The sequence below is a fragment of the Oncorhynchus nerka genome, linkage group LG9b (genome assembly GCF_034236695.1).
Source record: "Oncorhynchus nerka isolate Pitt River linkage group LG9b, Oner_Uvic_2.0, whole genome shotgun sequence".
NCBI classification, from domain to species: domain Eukaryota; kingdom Metazoa; phylum Chordata; class Actinopteri; order Salmoniformes; family Salmonidae; genus Oncorhynchus; species Oncorhynchus nerka.
In genome coordinates, this window is record NC_088424.1 from 36512855 (window position 1) to 36536084 (window position 23230).

The 23230-nt window shown below is 52.2% G+C and overlaps 1 protein-coding gene across 1 annotated transcript in view; it reads left to right on the forward strand.

The window, feature by feature from the left end:
• The window catches only part of LOC115120551 (CUGBP Elav-like family member 5), a 70362-nt gene that overhangs the window by 14784 nt on the left and 32348 nt on the right, over positions 1–23230 (forward strand). The window contains exon 3 of the mRNA XM_065013601.1: positions 19169–19217. Within this exon, the coding sequence (XP_064869673.1) occupies positions 19169–19217 (49 nt within the window). The remainder of the gene's footprint in view (positions 1–19168; positions 19218–23230) is intronic.

Genomic DNA, 23230 nt, shown 5'->3' on the forward strand with positions numbered 1-23230 from the left:
TAAGGATAATACAGTGCCACCTTCGCAGATTGCTAACAAAGTCCCCCCCTCTCCTTCTCTGTGGTTGATGTGAGTAAAACATTTCAACTTGTTAACCCTCGCAAGGCTGCTGGCCCAGACGGCATCCCTAGCCCCGTCCTCAGAGCATGCGCAGACCAGCTGGCTGGTGTGTTTACAGACATATTTAATCTCTCCCTATCCCAGTATGTTGTCCCCATATACTTCAAGATGGCTACCATTGTTCCTGTATCCAAGAAAGCAAAGGTAACTGAACTAATCAAATGGCTACCCGGACTGTTTGCATTGTGTGTCCCCCCTCTTTTTACACTGCTGCTACCCTCGGTTTATCATATATGCATAGTCACTTAACTATACATTCATGTACATACTTCCTCAAATGGGCCGACCAACCAGTGCTCCCGCACATTGGCTAACCGGGCTATCTGCATTGTGTCCCGCCACCCGCCACCCACCACCCGCCAACCCCTCTTTTACGCTACTGATACTCTCTGTTCATCATATATGCATAGTCACTTTAACCATATCTACATGTACATACTACCTCAATCAGCCTGGCTAACCGGTGTCTGTATGTAGCCTCACTCATTTTATAGCCTTGCTACTGTATATATCCTCGCTACTGTATATAGCCTGTGTTTTTACTGTTTTTATATATTTCACTTACCTATTGTTCAACTAACACCTATTTTGCACTATTGGTTAGAGCCTGTAAGGAAGCATTTCACTGTAAGATGAACTGTTGTATTCGGCGCACATGACAAATAAACTTGGATTTGATTTGAACTAAAATGACTACCGCCCCGTAGCACTCACTTCTGTCATCATGAAGTGCTTTGAGAGGCTAGTCAAGGATCATATCACCGCCACCTTACTGGCCACCCTAGATCCACTTCAGTTTGCATACCGCCCCAACAGGTCCACAGATGACGCAATCGCTATCACACTGCACACTGTCCTATCCCATCTGGACAAATAGAATACCTATGTAAGAATGCTCTTAATTGACTACAGCTCAGCATTCAACACCATAGTGCCCTCCAAGCTCATCATCAAGCTGAAGGCCCTGGGTCTCAACCCCTCCCTGTGCAACTGGGTCCTGGACCTTCTGACGGGCCGCCCCTAGGTGGTGAAGGTAGGAAACAACATCCCCACTTCGCTGACCCTCAACACTGGGGCCCCACAAGGGTGTGTGCTCAGCCCTCTCTTGTACTCCCTGTTCACCCACGACTGCGTGGCCATGCACGCCTCCAACTCAATCAGCAAGTTTGCAGACGACACAACCATAGTGGGCTTGATCACCAACAACGATGAGACAGCCTACAGGGAGGAGGTGAAGGCACTTGGAATGTGGTGTCAGGAAAACAACCTCTCACTCAACGTCAACAAAACAAAGGAGATGATTGTGGACTTCAGGAAACAGCAGAGGGAGCACCCCCTATCCACATCGAAGGGACAGCAGTGAATAAAGCAACAGCACCTTCAAACTCAGGAGGCTGAAGAAATTTGCCCTGTCACCCAAAACCCTGACAAACTTTTACAGATGCACAATCGAGAGCATCCTGTCTGGCTGTATCACCACCTGTTATGGCAACTGCACCGCCCTCAACTAACTGCAAGGCTCTCCAGAGGGTGGTGCGGTCTGCACAATTAGGTAGTTGTATTAGGTAGTTGTTGGGGAACTGTTAGATTACTTGTGTGTGACCAATACAACTTGATTTGATTTGAAAAGAAAAGAAAAACAAAGGATTGATTACTGTACTTCTATATTTCCATCAACCCTGTCTTGTGGATTTTGCCACAGGTTCTCATCCACATCACAATGGATGTTTTCATTAGCCAAACATCTTGGGAAGAATCTTCGGGCATGGCGAATTCAGGCCTGACACTGGTCTGCTGTGATGTCATTACATGCGTCATCCATGGCCTGGAGATGGGTGCCATGTTCGTGAGGGTGCCTATCATATACCTTCCACCTCCATGTGGAGAAAAATTATTCAATCGGGTTAAGGAAAGGAGAGCATAGGGGTAAGTACGGGGTGGTAAATTGTGGATGGGCCTGAAACCATGCTTGCACCATTTGAGCATGGAGGAACCTGACATTATTCCACACGTGGCATAGGTCAACAATCAGCTCTACAGACCTGCTTTAGCTCATCAAAGAAGGTTACAAGGAGAGCTGCATTATATGATCCAATACGAGGTCTACATCCCACCACACCATCTTCCAGTATATCCACACATGGTGATGTTGGCCCCCACGTTGTCCAGGGACTTGGATGATTACCCACAGGCCAATGAAATTCCGACCTCTCCTCCTTGTCTTGGCCAGGTTGAAGCCTGTCACATTCAAAAATAGCAATTTGTGATGGTTTTCATCAGTATCCAGCTCCATCACCCTCTAAAAATACATTTTGGAAAGAGAATTACTGATTACAATGATGTAGAATTTTTCACAACAGGCATCTTGAAACTGAACATACCTGAACATACTCAGTCCTCAGTTGCTTCACTCGGTCTGCATTTCTTTCAAAAGGCACAGGGTATAGCTGTTTTAGAGACACCTGGTGCCTTTTCAGCATGCGTGCGATAGTCAGCAAACGTATGGCTTCCACGTTGTTGAACATGTCGTCAGAACACATTTAGTCACATCACCTACTCTGTGGTACACATTGGCATGCAGTATACAGTCATTTGACAATTGAGAGTAGTCTAATGTTTATGCTGAAGATTTACCGGTTCTCATTGTGGAAAGTTTTGATGATTGAGGCCACGGTTGATCTTCTGAGGTTTGGTTAAATCATTGTAGCTGCCTCAGTCGTTGTCATGCCATGATTTACGACATGGTCTACAACTATTGCTCGGATTTCATTGGACACTCTTTGCTGATGCTGCCGCTGTCTTGGTCCATGGCCTTGTCCTCTACCATGTTCCCCCACTTTTGTGACCTGGATCACCTGCCGGCTCCATGTTATCATTATGTTGTTGTAGGTGGATACCACTCATTTCACTATACACTCGTACCACAATGTGAAATCAATCATCAGTAACGAGTTGGCAGTATTGGAAAAGCAATTACAAGGGCCTGCATACAGACACTCACCGGTCACATTATTAGGTACACCTGCGTGTTAACGCAAATAGCCTGCTCCTTCGAATAGCGAATCATGTGGCTGCCTGCAACTCAATATATAAAGTATATACTGTAGAGTAGAGAGCTTTAGTTGTTGTTCGACCAAACATTAGAACGGCAAGAATGCGTAATCTAAGCAACTTTGACCGTGGTATGATTGTTGGTGCCACGCTTGGTGGTTCCAGCATCTCAGAAACAGCTACCCTCCTGAATGGTGCGATAAACAAAACACATTCAGTGAGCGGCATTTCTGTGGGAAAAAAACACCTTGAGAGAGAGGTCAGAGGAGAATGTCCAGACTCATTCAAGCTAACAGAAAGGCCACAAATGGTGTGTAGAAGGGCATCTCTTAATGTACAACACCATGAATAATTCAGGCTGTTGTGGAGGCAAAAGGGGGTCCTACCCAGTACTAGATAGGTGTACCTAATAAAGTGTACAGTAATGTCAAATCTGAAAACATGGTCTGGAAAAGTGGTACATGGGACCATAGAAACAGTGTCTGATAAAGAATGATGATGAAATATTACATCCATAGATAATGTAGTCCAATTGGTTCATGTTCCACGGTAATTGGTATCAATGGATCTCGTTATCCTGAAACTTTCATGACATTTGTGGCGGTAGGTAGCCTAGTGGTTAGAGCATTGGACTAGTAACCACAAAGGTTGCTAGATCAAATCCCTGAGCTGACAAGGTAAACATCTGTCGTTCTTCCCCTGTACAAGGCAGTTTAACCCACTGTTCCTTGGCTGTCATTGAGTTGCATTTTGAAATGGTAATACTTTGATGTTAAGGTGTGTCATTTTGAGCAGGTGATTTTAGTTCAATGAACAAATGATCTGAGCTTTATGTGTATTGTATCTAAGCAATTGGATAAAGTATTCGAGTTTTGAAAAAATGTGCATTTTGATCATCGGTTGTGAGTTCTGAAATTTGTGCCAAAGTGATTGTAAAAAACTGTAATTGAATTCAGATCTAAATTGTGATATTGACATGCAATATCCATATCGCAGGAGGCTGTGATTTTTTTCCTTTCTTTGACACTCCGTTGATACAACAAAAACTAGACCACAGTACCTACTCGAGATGCGCTTGACTCCTTCATTCACTCTCTACATGCACAGAGGATGCTGACCAATCACTAGCGGGCTTGCTAACTCTCTGCATGGCATGCACATTGTGGCCAATCACCAGCGTCGCCACTTATAGCGTGCAGTTACATGCTGGTGAGGAGAGAAAGGGCTTTACCTAAGACAGTACAGTAGGAGGAACTCTGGGGTTTTACCTCAGTGTGTCGGAAACGTGAGGGCTGCTAGTGCCAATGAGAACGTCCGTTTGGTGTCAAGGAAGGGCGCATTTTCAGTGGTGTGGCAGTTGTTCGGCTACAACCAAACAGATGTCAACCAAATGCAAGTGTTGTGCAAAAAGTGCCTCAGAGTTGTGGCGACAACAAGAGGAAACACGACAAATGTATTGGACCATTTGAAGAATAACCGACAGCAGAAAAGCCCCTCGGCCACAACCAGCCATCTACGTTAAACAGAAAAGCCCCTCGGCCACAACCAGCCATCTACGTTAAACAGAAAAGCCCCTCGGCCACAACCAGCCATCTACGTTAAACAGAAAAGCCCCTCGGCCACAACCAGCCATCTACGTTAAACAGAAAAGCCCCTCGGCCACAACCAGCCATCTACGTTAAACAGAAAAGCCCCTCGGCCACAACCAGCCATCTACGTTAAACAGAAAAGCCCCTCGGCCACAACCAGCCATCTGCGTTAAACAGAAAAGCCCCTCGGCCACAACCAGCCATCTACGTTAAACAGAAAAGCCCCTCGGCCACAACCAGCCATCTACGTTAAACAGAAAAGCCCCTCGGCCACAACCAGCCATCTACGTTAAACAGGCATTGATTGCCCAATGCGTTTTCAAGTGTAACGCCGTACGAAACAATATCCTGCAGACACAGAAATCACAGAGGCTGTCACCTATCACCTATCACCTATCACCTATCACATAGACATGGTTCCCATTTACACTGTCAGCAAAGTCAGCTTTAAGAAGATGGTAAATAAGCTGGACAGGAGATACAAGATTCCATCTCGTACATATTTCTCCCAAGTCACCAACACTGTAAAACACAATTTGTTGAAACATGTCGTGTTGAGACAGCAAAGTTTTGCAATGTGTTGCAACAGAGGACAGAAAATGTTTACTCGCTTCAGCATTCTGCGGTCTCGTTCTGTGAGCTTGTGTGGCCTACCACTTCGCGTCTGAGCCGTTGTTGTATAGCAGCACTTAGAGTTAACCGGGGCAGCTACAGCAGGGCAGACATTTCACGAACTGACTAGTTGGAAAGGTGGCATCTAATGACGGTGCCACGTTGAAAGTCACTGAGCTATTCAGTAAGGTCGTTCTACTGCCAATGTTTGTCTTTGAAGATTGCATGTGTGCTCAATTTTATACACCTGTCAGCAACAGTTGTGGCTGAAACAGCCGAATCCACTAATTTGAAGTGGTGTCCACATACTTTTGTATATATAGTGTATGTTTGTTCATATGTAGGTGTAATAATCCTATCTTATCATATGTACTGTATAACAATGTTGTAAAATATTAGTTTAATTTGGTTTTGTATTCAGTTAGCACAGTATGTATTAATTCATATGACCTCATGTTAGAAGTGATGTTCTGTACCCTGACAGCTGTTATAACCAAGTCTGATGGAATTACCAAGTTTTCACCCAAGTGTTTGAAATTCGCAATTCATAATTGCAGTTGCAATATCTGTCCCAGCCCTAGTGTGTGTATGTGTGTCCGGTGTGTGCATGTGTGTGTTCGTGTGTGTATGTGTGTGTCCTGTGTGTCCCCGGTGTGTCCGGTATGTGTATGTGTGTTTGATGTGACAGAGCCACTCCCCCCCATGTTGATGGCCATGACCTTCTCTGTCACTAGTCACCCCCCACCCCCTCTCTGTCTCTCTCTCTCTATCGGTCTCTCTCTCTCTCTCTTAGTCTCCCTCTATTTCTCTCTCTCTCTATTTCTCGCTCTCGCTCTCTCTCTGTCTCTGTCTAAGTATCTGTCTCTGTCACTTTCCAAGAACACATGAATACGTTGTAGTTGTACACACACGTACACAGGGCCGGATTACCGAACGTGCACTCAGCGCACGTGTACCGAGGTCCTCTACCTCCAGGGGTCCCCCAACCGAACGTGCACTCAGCGCACATGTACCGAGGTCCTCTACCTCCAGGGGTCCCCCAACCGAACGTGCACTCAGCGCACGTGTACCGAGGTCCTCTACCTCCAGGGGTCCCCCAACCGAACGTGCACTCAGCGCACGTGTACCGAGGTCCTCTACCTCCAGGGGTCCCCCAACCGAACGTGCACTCAGCGCACGTGTACCGATGTCCTCTACCTCCAGGGGTCCCCCAACCGAACGTGCACTCAGCGCACGTGTACCGAGGTCCTCTACCTCCAGGGGTCCCCCAACCGAACGTGCACTCAGCGCACGTGTACCGAGGTCCTCTACCTCCAGGGGTCCCCCAACCGAACGTGCACTCAGCGCACGTGTACCGAGGTCCTCTACCTCCAGGGGTCCCCCAACCGAACGGGCACTCAGCGCACGTGTACCGAGGTCCTCTACCTCCAGGGGTCCCCCAACCGACGTGCACTCAGCGCACGTGTACCGAGGTCCTCTACCTCCAGGGGTCCCCCAACCGAACGTGCACTCAGCGCACGTGTACCGAGGTCCTCTACCTCCAGGGGTCCCCCAACCGAACGTGCACTCAGCGCACGTGTACCGAGGTCCTCTACCTCCAGGGGTCCCCCAACCGAACGTGCACTCAGCGCACGTGTACCGAGGTCCTCTACCTCCAGGGGTCTCCCAACCGAACGTGCACTCAGCGCACGTGTACCGAGGTCCTCTACCTCCAGGGGTCCCCCAACCGAACAGGGACCCAGCGCACGTGTACCGAGGTCCTCTACCTCCAGGGGTCCCCCAACCGAACGTGCACTCAGCGCATGTGTCCCGAGGTCCTCTACCTCCAGGGGTCCCCCAACCGAACGTGCACTCAGCGCATGTGTACCGAGGTCCTCTACCTCCAGGGGTCCCCCAACCGAACGTGCACTCAGCGCACGTGTACCGAGGTCCTCTACCTCCAGGGGTCTCCCAACCGAACGTGCACTCAGTGCACGTGTACCGAGGTCCTCGACCTCCAGGGTCCCCCAACCGAACAGGCACTCAGCGCACGTGTACCGAGGTCCTCTACCTCCAGGGGTCCCCCAACCGAACATGCACTCAGCGCACGTGTACCGAGGTCCTCTACCTCCAGGGGTCCCCCAACCGAACGTGCACTCAGCGCACGTGTACCGAGGTCCTCTACCTCCAGGGGTCCCCCAACCGAACGTGCACTCAGCGCACGTGTACCGAGGTCCTCTACCTCCAGGGGTCTCCCAACCGAACGTGCACTCAGCGCACGTGTACCGAGGTCCTCTACCTCCAGGGGTCCCCCAACCGAACGTGCACTCAGCGCATGTGTACCGAGGTCCTCTACCTCCAGGGGTCCCCCAACCGAACGTGCACTCAGCGCACGTGTACCGAGGTCCTCTACCTCCAGGGGTCTCCCAACCGAACGTGCACTCAGCGCACGTGTACCGAGGTCCTCGACCTCCAGGGGTCCCCCAACCGAACAGGCACTCAGCGCACGTGTACCGAGGTCCTCTACCTCCAGGGGTCCCCCAACCGAACAGGGACCCAGCGCACGTGTACCGAGGTCCTCTACCTCCAGGGGTCCCCCAACCGAACGTGCACTCAGCGCATGTGTCCCGAGGTCCTCTACCTCCAGGGTCCCCCAACCGAACGTGCACTCAGCGCATGTGCCGAGGTCCTCTACCTCCAGGGGTCCCCCAACCGAACGTGCACTCAGCGCACGTGTACCGAGGTCCTCTACCTCCAGGGGTCCCCCAACCGAACGTGCACTCAGCGCACGTGTACCGAGGTCCTCTACCTCCAGGGGTCCCCCAACCGAACGTGCACTCAGCGCACGTGTGCCGAGGTCCTCTACCTCCAGGGGTCCCCCCAACCCCCAACGTGCACTCAGCGCACGTGTGCCGAGGTCCTCTACCTCCAGGGTCCCCCAACCGAACGTGCACTCAGCGCACGTGTACCGAGGTCCTCTACCTCCAGGGGTCCCCAACCCGAACGTGCACTCAGCGCACGTGTACCGAGGTCCTCGACCTCCAGGGGTCCCCCAACCGAACAGGCACTCAGCGCACGTGTACCGAGGTCCTCTACCTCCAGGGGTCCCCCAACCGAACGTGCACTCAGCGCACGTGTACCGAGGTCCTCTACCTCCAGGGGTCCCCCAACCGAACGTGCACTCAGCGCACGTGTGCCGAGGTCCTCTACCTCCAGGGGTCCCCCAACCGAACGTGCACTCAGCGCACGTGTACCGAGGACCTCTACCTCCAGGGGTCTCCCCCAACGTGCACTCAGCGCACGTGCACCTCTACCGGGGTCCCCCAACCGAACGTGCACTCAGCGCACGTGTACCGAGGTCCTCTACCTCCAGGGGTCCCCCAACCGAACGTGCACTCAGCGCACGTGTACCGAGGTCCTCTACCTCCAGGGGTCCCCCAACCGAACGTGCACTCAGCGCACGTGTCCTCTACCTCCAGGGGTCCCCCAACCGAACAGTCACTCTGTACCTCCAGGGGTCCCCCAACCGAACGTGCACTCAGCGCACGTGTGCCGAGGTCCTCTACCTCCAGGGGTCCCCCAACCGAACGTGCACTCAGCGCACGTGTACCGAGGTCCGAGGTCCTCTACCTCCAGGGGTCCCCCAACCGAACGTGCACTCAGCGCACGTGTACCGAGGTCCTCTACCTCCAGGGGTCCCCCAACCGAACGTGCACTCAGCGCACGTGTACCGAGGTCCTCTACCCAGGGGTCCAGGGGTCCCCCAACCGGGGTCCCCCAACGTGCACTCAGCGCACGTGTACCGTGGGGTCCCCCAACCGAACGTGCACTCAGCGCACGTCCTCTCTACCTCCAGGGGTCCCCCAACCGAACGTGCACTCAGCGCACGTGTACCGAGGTCCTCTACCTCCAGGGTCCCCCAACCGAACGTGCACTCAGCGCACGTGTACCGAGGTCCTCTACCTCCAGGGGTCCCCCAACCGAACGTGCACTCAGCGCACGTGTACCGCCTCTACCTCCAGGGGTCCCCCAACCGAACGTGCACTCAGCGCGTGTACCGAGGTCCTCTACCTCCAGGGGTCCCCCAACCGAACGTGCACTCAGCGCACGTGTACCGAGGTCCTCTACCTCCAGGGTCCCCAACCGAACGTGCACTCAGCGCACGTGTACCGAGGTCCTCTACCTCCAGGGGTCCCCCAACCGAACGTGCACTCAGCGCACGTGTACCGAGGTCCTCTACCTCCAGGGTCCCCCAACCGAACGTGCACTCAGCGCACGTGTACCGAGGTCCTCTACCTCCAGGGGTCCCCCAACCGAACGTGCACTCAGCGCACGTGTACCGAGGTCCTCTACCTCCAGGGGTCCCCCAACCGAACAGGCACTCAGCGCACGTGTACCGAGGTCCTCTACCTCCAGGGGTCCCCCAACCGAACGTGCACTCAGCGCACGTGTACGTGTCCAGGGGTCCGAGGTCCTCTACCTCCAGGGGTCCCCCAACCGAACGTGCACTCAGCGCACGTGTACCGAGGTCCTCTACCTCCAGGGGTCCCCCAACCGAACGTGCACTCAGCGCACGTGTACCGAGGTCCTCTACCTCCAGGGGTCCCCCAACCGAACGGCACTCAGCGCACGTGTACCGAGGTCCTCTACCTCCAGGGGTCCCCCAACCGAACGTGCACTCAGCGCACGTGTACCGAGGTCCTCTACCTCCAGGGGTCCCCCAACCGAACGTGCACTCAGCGCACGTGTACCGAGGTCCTCTACCTCCAGGGGTCCCCCAACCGAACGTGCACTCAGCGCCCCCACGTGTGCACTCAGCGCACGAGGTCCTCTACCTCCAGGGGTCCCCCAACCGAACGTGCACTCAGCGCACGTGTACCGAGGTCCTCTACCTCCAGGGGTCCCCCAACCGAACGTGCACTCAGCGCACGTGTACCGAGGTCCTCTACCTCCAGGGGTCCCCCAACCGAACGTGCACTCAGCGCACGTGTACCGAGAGGTCCTCTACCTCCAGGGGTCCCCCAACCGAACGTGCACTCAGCGCACGTGTACCGAGGTCCTCTACCTCCAGGGGTCTCCCAACCGAACGTGCACTCAGCGCACGTGTACCGAGGTCCTCTACCTCCAGGGGTCCCCCAACCGTGCACTCAGGCACCCAGGGGTCCCCCAACGCACGTGCACTCCAGCGCACGTGGTCCTCTACCTCCAGGGGTCCCCCAACCGAACGTGCACTCAGCGCACGTGTACCGAGGTCCTCTACCTCCAGGGGTCCCCCAACCGAACGTGCACTCAGCGCACGTGTACCGAGGTCCTCGACCTCCAGGGGTCCCCCAACCGAACAGGCACTCAGCGCACGTGTACCGAGGTCCTCTACCTCCAGGGGTCCCCCAACCGAACGTGCACTCAGCGCACGTGTACCGAGGTCCTCTACCTCCAGGGGTCCCCCAACCGAACGTGCACTCAGCGCACGTGTACCGAGGTCCTCTACCTCCAGGGGTCCCCCAACCGAACGTGCACTCAGCGCACGTGTACCGAGGACCTCTACCTCCAGGGGTCTCCCAACCTAACGTGCACTCAGCGCACGTGTACCGAGGTCCTCTACCTCCAGGGGTCCCCCAACCGAACGTGCACTCAGCGCACGTGTACCGAGGTCCTCTACCTCCAGGGGTCCCCCAACCGAACGTGCACTCAGCGCACGTGTACCGAGGTCCTCTACCTCCAGGGGTCTCCCAACCGAACGTGCACTCAGCGCACGTGTACCGAGGTCCTCGACCTCCAGGGGTCCCCCAACTGAACAGGCACTCAGCGCACGTGTACCGAGGTCCTCTACCTCCAGGGGTCCCCCAACCGAACGTGCACTCAGCGCACGTGTACCGAGGTCCTCTACCTCCAGGGGTCCCCCAACCGAACGTGCACTCAGCGCACGTGTACCGAGGTCCTCTACCTCCAGGGGTCCCCCAACCGAACGTGCACTCAGCGCACGTGTACCGAGGACCTCTACCTCCAGGGGTCTCCCAACCTAACGTGCACTCAGCGCACGTGTACCGAGGTCCTCTACCTCCAGGGGTCCCCCAACCGAACGTGCACTCAGCGCACGTGTACCGAGGTCCTCTACCTCCAGGGGTCCTCCAACCGAACGTGCACTCAGCGCACGTGTACCGAGGTCCTCTACCTCCAGGGGTCCTCCAACCGAACGTGCACTCAGCGCACGTGTACCGAGGTCCTCTACCTCCAGGGGTCCCCCAACCGAACGTGCACTCAGCGCACGTGTACCGAGGTCCTCTACCTCCAGGGTCCCCCAACCGAACGTGCACTCAGCGCACGTGTACCGAGGTCCTCTACCTCCAGGGGTCCCCCAACCGAACGTGCACTCAGCGCACGTGTACCGAGGTCCTCTACCTCCAGGGGTCCCCCAACCGAACGTGCACTCAGCGCACGTGTACCGAGGTCCTCTACCTCCAGGGGTCCCCCAACCGAACGTGCACTCAGCGTACGTGTACCTTAGGTCCTCTACCTCCAGGGGTCCTCCAACCGAACGTGCACTCAGCGCACGTGTACCGAGGTCCTCTACCTCCAGGGGTCCCCCAACCGAACGTGCACTCAGCGCACGTGTACCGAGGTCCTCTACCTCCAGGGGTCCTCCAACCGAACGTGCACTCAGCGCACGTGTACCGAGGTCCTCTACCTCCAGGGGTCCTCCAACCGAACGTGCACTCAGCGCACGTGTACCGAGGTCCTCTACCTCCAGGGGTCCCCCAACCGAACGGGCACTCAGCGCACGTGTACCGAGGTCCTCTACCTCCAGGGGTCCCCCAACCGAACGTGCACTCAGCGCACGTGTACCGAGGTCCTCTACCTCCAGGGGTCCCCCAACCGAACGTGCACTCAGCGCACGTGTACCGATGTCCTCTACCTCCAGGGGTCCCCCAACCGAACGTGCACTCAGCGCACGTGTACCGAGGTCCTCTACCTCCAGGGGTCCCCCAACCGAACGTGCACTCAGCGCACGTGTACCGAGGTCCTCTACCTCCAGGGGTCCCCCAACCGAACGTGCACTCAGCGCACGTGTACCGAGGTCCTCTACCTCCAGGGGTCTCCCAACCGAACGTGCACTCAGCGCACGTGTACCGAGGTCCTCTACCTCCAGGGGTCCCCCAACCGAACAGGCACCCAGCGCACGTGTACCGAGGTCCTCTACCTCCAGGGGTCCCCCAACCGAACGTGCACTCAGCGCACGTGTACCGAGGTCCTCTACCTCCAGGGGTCCCCCAACCGAACGTGCACTCAGCGCACGTGTACCGAGGTCCTCTACCTCCAGGGGTCCCCCAACCGAACGTGCACTCAGCGCACGTGTACCGAGGTCCTCTACCTCCAGGGGTCTCCCAACCGAACGTGCACTCAGCGCACGTGTACCGAGGTCCTCTACCTCCAGGGGTCCCCCAACCGAACGTGCACTCAGCGCACGTGTACCGATGTCCTCTACCTCCAGGGGTCCCCCAACCGAACGTGCACTCAGCGCACGTGTACCGAGGTCCTCTACCTCCAGGGGTCCCTCAACCGAACGGGCACTCAGCGCACGTGTACCGAGGTCCTCTACCTCCAGGGGTCCCCCAACCGAACAGGCACCCAGCGCACGTGTACCGAGGTCCTCTACCTCCAGGGGTCCCCCAACCGAACGTGCACTCAGCGCACGTGTACCGAGGTCCTCTACCTCCAGGGGTCCCCCAACCGAACGTGCACTCAGCGCACGTGTACCGAGGTCCTCGACCTCCAGGGGTCCCCCAACCGAACAGGCACTCAGCGCACGTGTACCGAGGTCCTCTACCTCCAGGGGTCCCCCAACCGAACGTGCACTCAGCGCACGTGTACCGAGGTCCTCTACCTCCAGGGTCCCCCAACCGAACGTGCACTCAGCGCACGTGTACCGAGGTCCTCTACCTCCAGGGGTCCCCCAACCGAACGTGCACTCAGCGCACGTGTACCGAGGTCCTCTACCTCCAGGGGTCCCCCAACCGAACGTGCACTCAGCGCACGTGTACCGAGGTCCTCTACCTCCAGGGTCCCCCAACCACCGAACGTGCACTCAGCGCACGTGTCCCCACCGAGGTCCTCTACCTCCAGGGTCCCCCAACCGAACGTGCACTCAGCGCACGTGTACCGAGGTCCTCTACCTCCAGGGGTCCCCCAACCGAACGTGCACTCAGCGCACGTGTACCGAGGTCCTCTACCTCCAGGGGTCTCCCAACCGAACGTGCACTCAGCGCACGTGTACCGAGGTCCTCTACCTCCAGGGGTCCCTCAACCGAACGGGCACTCAGCGCACGTGTACCGAGGTCCTCTACCTCCAGGGGTCCCCCAACCGAACGTGCACTCAGCGCACGTGTACCGAGGTCCTCTACCTCCAGGGGTCCTCCAACCGAACGGGCACTCAGCGCATGTGTACCGAGGTCCTCTACCTCCAGGGGTCCCCCAACCGAACGTGCACTCAGTGCACGTGTACCGAGGTCCTCTACCTCCAGGGGTCCCCCAACCGAACGGGCACTCAGCGCACGTGTACCGAGGTCCTCTACCTCCAGGGGTCCCCCAACCCAGTAAATTGTGTAGAATTGCAGGAAATTAGCTTTAAAACGGCAAAATCTCCTCAGCTTCATGGCAACATGTTCTCAGCCTCATGGCAACATGTTCTCAGCCTCATGGCAACATGTTCTCAGCCTCATGGCAACATGTCCCCCATGGCAACATGTTCTCAGCCTCATGGCAACATGTTCAGCCTCATGGCAACATGTTCTCAGCCTCATGTGTTCTCAGCCTCAAGAGTTCTCAGCCTCATGGCAACATGTTCTCACCTCCAGGGGCAACATGTTCCCTCAAGGCCCTCAGTAAACATGTGCCTAGAATGTTCTCAGCAGGAAATTAGCTTTAAATGTTCTCAGCCTCATGGCAACATGTTCTCAGCCTCATGGCAACATGTTCTCAGCCTCAAGGCAACATGTTCTCAGCCTCATGGCAACATGTTCTCAGCCTCATGGCAACATGTTCTCAGCCTCATGGCAACATGTTCTCAGCCTCATGGCAACATGTTCTCAGCCTCATGGCAAAATGTGTAGAATAGCAGGACATTTGCTTTAAAAATCTCTACATTTCCACTCAGCCTCATGGAAAATTGTGAACAAAATCATGAGATGAGCAATGAAACAGAAGAAAAAAATCTCTGCTCCAAAAAATGAAGAATTGCAGGAAATTAGATTTAAAACAGCAACATTATTCTCTTAGCCTCATGACAAAATATGTAGAATAGCATTATAAAACAGAACGTTTTTCTCTCTGTTCCACGGCAAAATGTGTTGAGGTGGAGTAAGTTAGCTGATTAAACCCCCTGCATAAACACACACTTAAACACAGGCATGTTTACTGTGTCTATCTACTCTATTTATTTTGGTGAGAGCATGTTATCTTGCTAGGAGAGCGGTTCTCTGAAGTCCTGCAGCAGCAGCAGGCCCATCGCTGAAAGAATCAGTCCACATCTATTATTCAACTAAGTTCAATTTGAAATATTAAGGTCCCAAAGGGCTGTAGATCAGTCTCACAACAACTGGGTTTGCAGTAGACTGCTCACAGTTAAACACACAGCTAATACACAAAGCCCATGATGCAGACAACAAACAACTCAAGGGGAGTTATGGGTACAGGGTTTACCACAAATACGTTTCATTCACATATCTGTTTTTTTGCATGTGATTTCCTTTTGTTTTAGGTAGTGTCACAGTATTGCTTCCATCCCTGCTAGACATTTCACACCTGTTACGTTAGCAACAGCTACTCTTTTGGAGAGTCTCCTTTACACACAGAAGACGATACAAAGTGTGTGTGAGTTTGTGTGATGTTCATGTGTGTGTCGTAGTTTGAGGCTAGTTGGTATCTAAGGGCTGTGCTGTCTGTAGGTCTACAGTGTAATGTGTGTATGTCATGTGTGTAATGTGTGTGTGTGTGTGTGTGTGTGTAATGTGTGTGTGTATGCTTCCACACTACTGTCTCCATTTGCTTCGGCTCAGAGCTGTCTCTCCATATCACAGCTGGGCATGTTCTTATGGCAGAGATGCCTGACTGGAGAATCTCTTTTGACAGCCGTGTCATTCTCATGCCAACATACAAACACACCTACCAAGCAAGTGTTTTCTCATGCACACAAACAAACTCTCGCCCACACAGAGACACATTCACACAGTCACACAAACACTCTCTCTCAGTAAACAGACAGGCCTCTCTCCTCACCCCCACAGCTCTCTCCTCACCCTCGCAGCTCTCTCCTCACTATCACAGCTCTCTCCTCACCCTCGTAGCTCTCTCCTCACCCTCACAGCTCTCTCCTCACTCTCACAGCTCTCTCCTCCCCGCCACAGCTCTCTCATCACCCTCACAGCTTTCTCCTTACTCTCACAGCTCTCTCCTCACCCTCACAGCTCTCTCCGCACTCTCACAGCTCTCTCCGCACTCTCACAGCTCTCTCCTCACTCTCACAGCTCTCTCCTCACCATCGCAGCTCTCCTCACCCTCGCAGCTCTCTCCTCACCCCCGCAGCTCTCTCCTCACAGTTCTCTCCTCACCCTCACATCTCTCTCCTCACCCTCACAGTTCTCTCCTCACCCCCACAGCTCTCACCTCACCCTCACAGCTCTCTCCTCACCCTCACAGCCCTCTCCTCACCCCACAGCTCTGTCCTCAATCTTACAGCTCTCTCCTTACCCACACAGCTCTCTCCTCACCCTCACAGCTCTCACCTCACCCTCACAGCTCTCTCCTCACCCTCACAGCTCTCTCCTCATTCTCACAGTTATCTCCTCACCCTCACAACTCTCTCCTCACCCTCACAGCTCTCACCTCACCCTCACAGCTCTCTCCTCACCCTCACAGCTCTCTCATCACCCCTCTCTCCTCACCCTCACAGCTCTCACCTCACCCTCACAGCTCTCTCCTTACCCACACACCTCTCTCCTCACCCCTCTCTCCTCACCCTCACAGCTCTCACCTCACTCTCACGGCTCTCTCCTCACTCTCACAGCTCTCTCCTCACTCTCACAGTTCTCTGCTCACCCACACAGCTCTCTCCTCACCCACACAGCTCTCTCCTCACTCTCACAGCTCTCTCCTCACCCACACAGCTCTCTCCTCACCCTCACAGCTCTCTCCTCACCCACACAGCTCTCTCCTCACCCTCACAGCTCCCTCCTCACTCTCACAGATCTCTCCTCACCCACACAGCTCTCTCCTCACCCTCACAGCTCTCTCCTTACCCTTACAGCTCTCTCCTCACCCTCACAGCTCTCTCCTCACCCTGACAGTGTTCTGTATGAATATAAACAACATAGCTAACCCTACTTGACTTCCTGTGACTATAACTAGGAAGAGGAACATGGTTGTGTGTGATTTAACAGTGTGAAAGAACAAACAGAACACACTCAACAGGGAAACCTCCATCGCCTGGGGTCCTCCTCCATTTAGCTACCTCAACATGTTCTCTATACTCAGTTCCTTTGTATGAATCTGAGATACGTTAGGGGGAGTTGCTTCATATTGGGGTAATGATTGGTCCCTACCAATCTAGTGGAAGAATTGAGGGTTGAATGAAAGAGAGAAGTAAACAGAAAGGATGATAGAGAGAAGCAGGTAGATAGGGAAGAAGCAGGTAGATAGAGAGAAGCAGGTAGATAGGGAAGAAGCAGGTAGATAGAGAGAAGTAAACAGAAAGGATGATAGAGAGAAGCAGGTAGATAGGGAAGAAGCAGGTAGATAGAGAGAAGTAAACAGAAAGGATGATAGAGAGAAGCAGGTAGATAGAGAGAAGTAAACAGAAAGGATGATAGAGAGAAGCAGGTAGATAGGGAAGAAGCAGGTAGATAGAGAGAAGTAAACAGAAAGGATGATAGAGAGAAGCAGGTAGATAGGGAAGAAGCAGGTAGATAGGGAAGAAGTAAACAGAAAGGATGATAGAGAGAAGCAGGTAGATAGAGAGAAGTAAACAGAAAGGATGATAGAGAGAAGCAGGTAGATAGGGAAGAAGCAGGTAGATAGAGAGAAGTAAACAGAAAGGATGATAGAGAGAAGCAGGTAGATAGAGAGAAGTAAACAGAAAGGATGATAGAGAGAAGCAGGTAGATAGAGAGAAGTAAACAGAAAGGATGATAGAGAGAAGCAGGTAGATAGAGAGAAGCAGGTAGATAGGGAAGAAGCAGAGTGATGGTTAATAGAGAGAGATAGAGGAATGGAGTTACTGTTTTACCTTTATTTAACAAGGCAAGTCAGTTAAGAACAAATTCTTATTTTCAATGACAGCCTAGGAACAGTGGGTTACCTGCCTGTTCAGGGGCAGAACGACAGATTTGTACCTTGTCAGCTCGGGGATTCGATCTTGCAATCTTCCGGCTACAAGTCCAAGTCCAACGCTCTAACCACTAGGCTACCTGCCACCCCGGGTACCCTAGTGGAACAATGGAACGATCCACCAAAAAGATAGAGGGAGGAATGAAAGAATTGTAAGAGGTAAGGATAGAGAGAAAATCAAATAGTACAAAAAGAGAAGAAGAGGGTGGGTGGGGGTAGATAGCTACTCCCTTCCTTCCTCCGTGCCTCCCTACCACTCATAACCATAGCGTGAAATCACCCCCTGCCTCCTAATAATGCTGTATACAGAGCAATCAACCTCCGCATTGGAACAAGTTAATGTCTCAGTACACATAAATGAAGGAGGCTGGTATTGTCATGGCTGACCTTCTCAGGCGCGGGTCACCTATTGATTATACCAGCAGAGAGGATACACACCCACACACTGATTTATACTGCTGCATACAGGGTGAAGGGCTGTGTCTAAACGGTACCCTATTGCCCATATAGTAGTGAACTACGCAGAGCCTTATGTGGGATGTTGCTGCTCAGAGACTGGTGTTGTGCTCAGTGTGCTGTATTTTACTCAGTGAGTTTAAAGATTCAATTTGTAACATTACAACTGTGAAGAGTGTCTACGTTATCTCCACACTACGAGATTACCCACCTCTCTCCTTCTCTTTCTGTCTCATTCCTCTCACTCTGCTCTCTCTCTCTCTCTCTCTCTCTCTCTCTCTCTCTCTCTCTCTCTCTATCCCTCTCTCTCTCTCTCTCTCTCTCTCTCTCTCTATCCCCCTCTCTCTCTCTCTATCCCTCTCTCTCTCTCTATCCCTCTCTCTCTCTCTCTCTCTCTCTCTCTCTCTCTCTCTCTCTCTCTCTCTCTCTCTCTCTCTCTCTCTCTCTCTCTCTCTCTCTCTATCCCCCTCTCTCTCTCTCTCTATCCCTCTCTCTCTCTCTATCCCTCTCTCTCTCTCTCTCTCACTCTCTCACTCTCTCTCTCTCTATCCCTCTCCCTCTCTCTCTCTCTCTCTCTCTCTCTCTCTCTCTCTCTCTCTCTCTCTCCCCTCTCTCTCTCTCTCTATCCCTCTCTCTCTCTATCCCTCTCTCTCTCTCTCTCCCTCTCTCTCTCTCTCTCTCCCTCTCTCTCTCTCTATCCCTCTCTCTCTCTCTCTCTCTCTCTCTCTCTCTCTCTCTCTCTCTATCCCCCTCTCTCTCTCTCTATCCCTCTCTCTCTCTCTATCCCTCTCTCTCTCTCTCTCTCTCTCTCTCTCTCTATCCCCCTCTCTCTCTCTCTATCCCTCTCTCTCTCTCTATCCCTCTCTCTCTCTCTCTCTCTCTCTATCTATCCCTCTCTCTCTCTCTATCCCTCTCTCTCTCTCTCACTCTCTCACCCTTTCACTCTGCTCTCTCTCTCTCTCTCTCTCTCTCTCTCTCTGCAGATGACTCGTCCCATCCAAGTGAAACCAGCTGACAGTGAGTGTCGTGGAGGTACTTATCTTTTATTTTCACTATCTCTCTCTCGTTCTCTGTTATAACATCAGCTTCCATTTCCGTCTCTGTGCCTTTCATGTTCCATCTCCTTCTCTTTCTCATTCTAGCCTGGCATTGGTATTCCTGTGTGTGTGTGTGTGTGTGTGTGCGTGTGTATGTGTGTGTGTGTGTGTGTGTGTGTGTGTGTGTGTGTGTGTGTGTGTGTGTTGTCAGGAGGCAGGGTATAAATGTTTTCTAACCCAGTCCACCACATCAGCTGATAATAGTGTCTTTGTCTCTGCTGTTCTTGGCCCCTGCCCAACAGTCGATTTTCTGCCCCAGTTTCACTTACAGCAGGCCTCTCTTCTGTTCAGTGTGTGTATATAGAAAAAATATGCAATATAGTCAAACATACAGTACACTTTGTCCTATACCTCTCTCTGTAATCTCTGTGAATTGTACATAAAGAAACCAGCACAGGGAGGTTGTTGACGTATAGAATGGTCCTGCTGCAGTCATTAGTGGTCTCTGTGGACGGCCTGGCACTTTATTACAGCCATAAAACAAACCCTCATTTTCTACTCCTATTGATTCCTGTCTCTGTTCTGTGTTCACCCCCACCACACAATGATATGTAGTCCAGGCCCTGTATCTATTCACAAAGTGTCTCAGCATGGGAGTGCTGATCTAGACACTTTGTGAATACGGGCCCTGGAGTGAATGGAACACATTTTCTATGCTAACCTGATTCAGATCTGCATCTGTATATTTATATGTATGGCATAACAAAGACAGTTAGAGCAGTAGATTGTTAGAAGATGATAGAAACACCAGCAGAACACAGAACGCAGCTCCACAGCCTATCAGAGCACAGAGACAGGTTGTCAGGGGCAACAGTTGCTTCCCCCATGATTTTGTATTATACTTACTTAACCCTTATTTTACCAGTTAACTTGACTGAGAAAACGTTCCCATTTACAGCAACAACCTGGGGAATAGTTACTTGGACCCTGGGGATGATTAGGTGGCCATAATGATATGAGGGACAGATTTTCACATTTCCATAGCATATAAATCCTATCTGGAATTTATCACACACACACACATGCACGCATGCATGCACGCAACACACACACACACACACACAAATATATATATACTTATAAACAATGTGGATTTATGCAGAGAGCAGTCCTGAATCAATCAGCTAGCTAATTAACTCTGCCTCCAACAAGCCCTTTAAACTGTCATTGCTATCGAGACCTGGGCTCTCCAACCCTGTTCCTGGAGAGCTACCATCCTGTAGGTTCTCTCTCCAACCCTGTTCCTGGAGAGCTACCCTCCTGTAGGTTCTCTCTCCAACCCTGTTCCTGGAGAGCTACCATCCTGTAGGTTCTCTCTCCAACCCTGTTCCTGGAGAGCTACCATCCTGTAGGTTCTCTCTCCAACCCTGTTCCTGGAGAGCAACCATCCTATAGGTTCTCTCTCCAACCCTGTTCCTGGGGAGCTACCATCCTGTAGGTTCTCTCTCCAACCCTGTTCCTGGAGAACTACCACCCTGTAGGTTCTCTCTCCAACCCTGTTCCTGGAGAGCTACCCTCCTGTAGGTTATCTCTCCAACCCTGTTCCTGGAGAGCTACCCTCCTGTAGGTTCTCTCTCCAACCCTGTTCCTGGAGAGCTACCCTCCTGTAGGTTCTCTCTCCAACCCTGTTCCTGGAGAGCAACCATCCTGTAAGTTCTCTCTCCAACCCTGTTCCTGGAGAGCTACCCTTCTGTAGATTCTCTCTCCAACCCTGTTCCTGGAGAGCTACCCTCCTGTAGGTTTTCACACCAACCCTGTTCCTGGAGAGATACCATCCTGTAGGTTTTCACTCCAACCCTGTTCCTGGAGAGCTACCATCCTGTAGGTTCTCACTCCAACTCTGTTCCTGGAGAGCAACCATCCTGTAGGTTTTCTCTCCAACCCTAATCTAGTGCACCTTATAAAAATGTTTTGCTGGTTAATAAACTGACTCAGGTTAGTTACAACTGGGGTTGGATTGATAACCTACAGGATGGTAGCTCTCCAGGAACAGGGTTGGAGAGAAACCCTACAAGATGGTAGCTCTGAAGAGCCCAGAGGAAATGGTTGGAGAGCCCAGAGGGGTACACTATGTCTGAAGCTACATCTACTCAGGGTCTTCTAAAGCTAACCAGCTTCAGTTATCTTCACATTCCAGCTCAAGCTTCATTCGTACTACGACGGTGGATATTGCTCGTCCGCCTGCCGCTAACTCTAGCAGGCTTTTAACTGTGCGTGCATGTCGCACGTGGCTAGTCGTACACCGAACTCTTCATTGAGACAATGCTGAAACAATAATCCACAGGCAAGTCAGTGCCACCGTTTCATGTGTGCCAAAATCAAAATGAAAGACAAATGATCTTGCTAATTCAGCAGGCTATGGTGTGAAATGGCTTGTTGAAGTGCTGTCATTATTTCATTAGTACACGTTAATGTCGTCTTTGGTGTGCTTATCAATGCACAAGCAGCTTTTCCCCTCCTATCACTAGATTTTAACATATACACAAGTTTTACTGTGTGTTACGTTTCAAATGCATCTGTCCTTACTAAACGTGATAGTTGTTTTAACATACCATTTTTTTTACATACAAAAAAAAATCAGTCGTCTTCCTCAAATGACAGGGATGATGAGGAAATCTTTGCGAGAGGGAATCTGGGAGGGAGTTGATCAGAGTTACCTCGCCAACTCCCCAATCCACATATGTAGTATATGGATCTGGTCTAGACACTGTTATAACTATACCCCCTCCTCCTCCCCCTCCCTCTCCCTCTCCCCCTCCCTCTCCTCCTCCCTCTCCCCTCTCCCTCTCCCTCTCCCTCTAACTCGCCCTCTCTCTCCCTCTCCCTCTCCCCTCCCCTCCCTCTAACTCTCCCTCTAACTCTCCCTCTCTCTCTCTCCCTCTCCCTCTCCCTCTAACTCTCCCTCTCTCTCCCTCTCCCTCTCCCCCTCCCCCTCCCTCTCCCTCTAACTCTCCCTCTAACTCTCCCTCTCTCTCTCCCTCTCCCTCTCCCTCTAACTCTCCCTCTCCCTCCCTCTCCTCCTCCCTCTCCCCTCTCCCTCTAACTCTCTCTCTCTCTCTCTCTCTCTCTCTCTCTCTCTCTCTCTCTCTCTCTCTCTCTCCCTCTCTCTCTTTCTCTCTCAATTAAATTAAATTAAATTTAAGGGCTTTATTGGCATGGGGCACATATGTTAACATTGCCAAAGCAAGTGAAGTAGATAATAAACAAAAGTGGAAAAAACAATAACATTTAACAGTAAACATTACACTCACAAAAGTTCCAAAAGAATAAAGACATTTCAAATGTCATATTATCTGTAAATAGCTACAAAATACAAAAGGGAAAATAGATGAACATAAATATGGGTTGTATTTACCATGGTGCTTGTTCTTCACTGGTTGCGCTTTTCTTGTGGCAACAGGTCACAAATCTTGCTGCTGTGATGGCACACAGATATGAGAGTTAATCAACATTGGGTTTGTTTTTGAATTCTTTGTGGATCGGTGTAATCTAAAGGAAATATGTGTCTCTAATATGGTCATACATTGGTCAGGAGGTTAGGAAGTGCAGCTCAGTCTCCACTTCATTTTGTGGGCAGTGTGCACATAGCCTGTCTTCTCTTGAGAGCTAGGTCTGCCTACTGCGGTCTTTCTCAATAGCAAAGCTATACTCACTGTGTCTGAACATAGACAAAGCTCTCCTTAAGTTTGGGTCAGTCTCAGTGGTCAAGTATTCTGCCACGGTGTACTCTGTTTAGGGCCAAAGAGCATTCTAGTTTGCCCAGTTATTTTGTAAATTATCGTTTTGTTTTCTCATGATTTGGTTGGGTCTAATTGTGTTGCTGTCCTGGGGCTCTGTGAAGTCTGTTTGTTTGTGAACAGAGACCCAGGACCAACTTGCTTAGGGGGCTCTTTTCAAGGTTAATCTCTGTGTAGGTGATGGCTTTGTTATGGAAGGTTTGGGAATTGC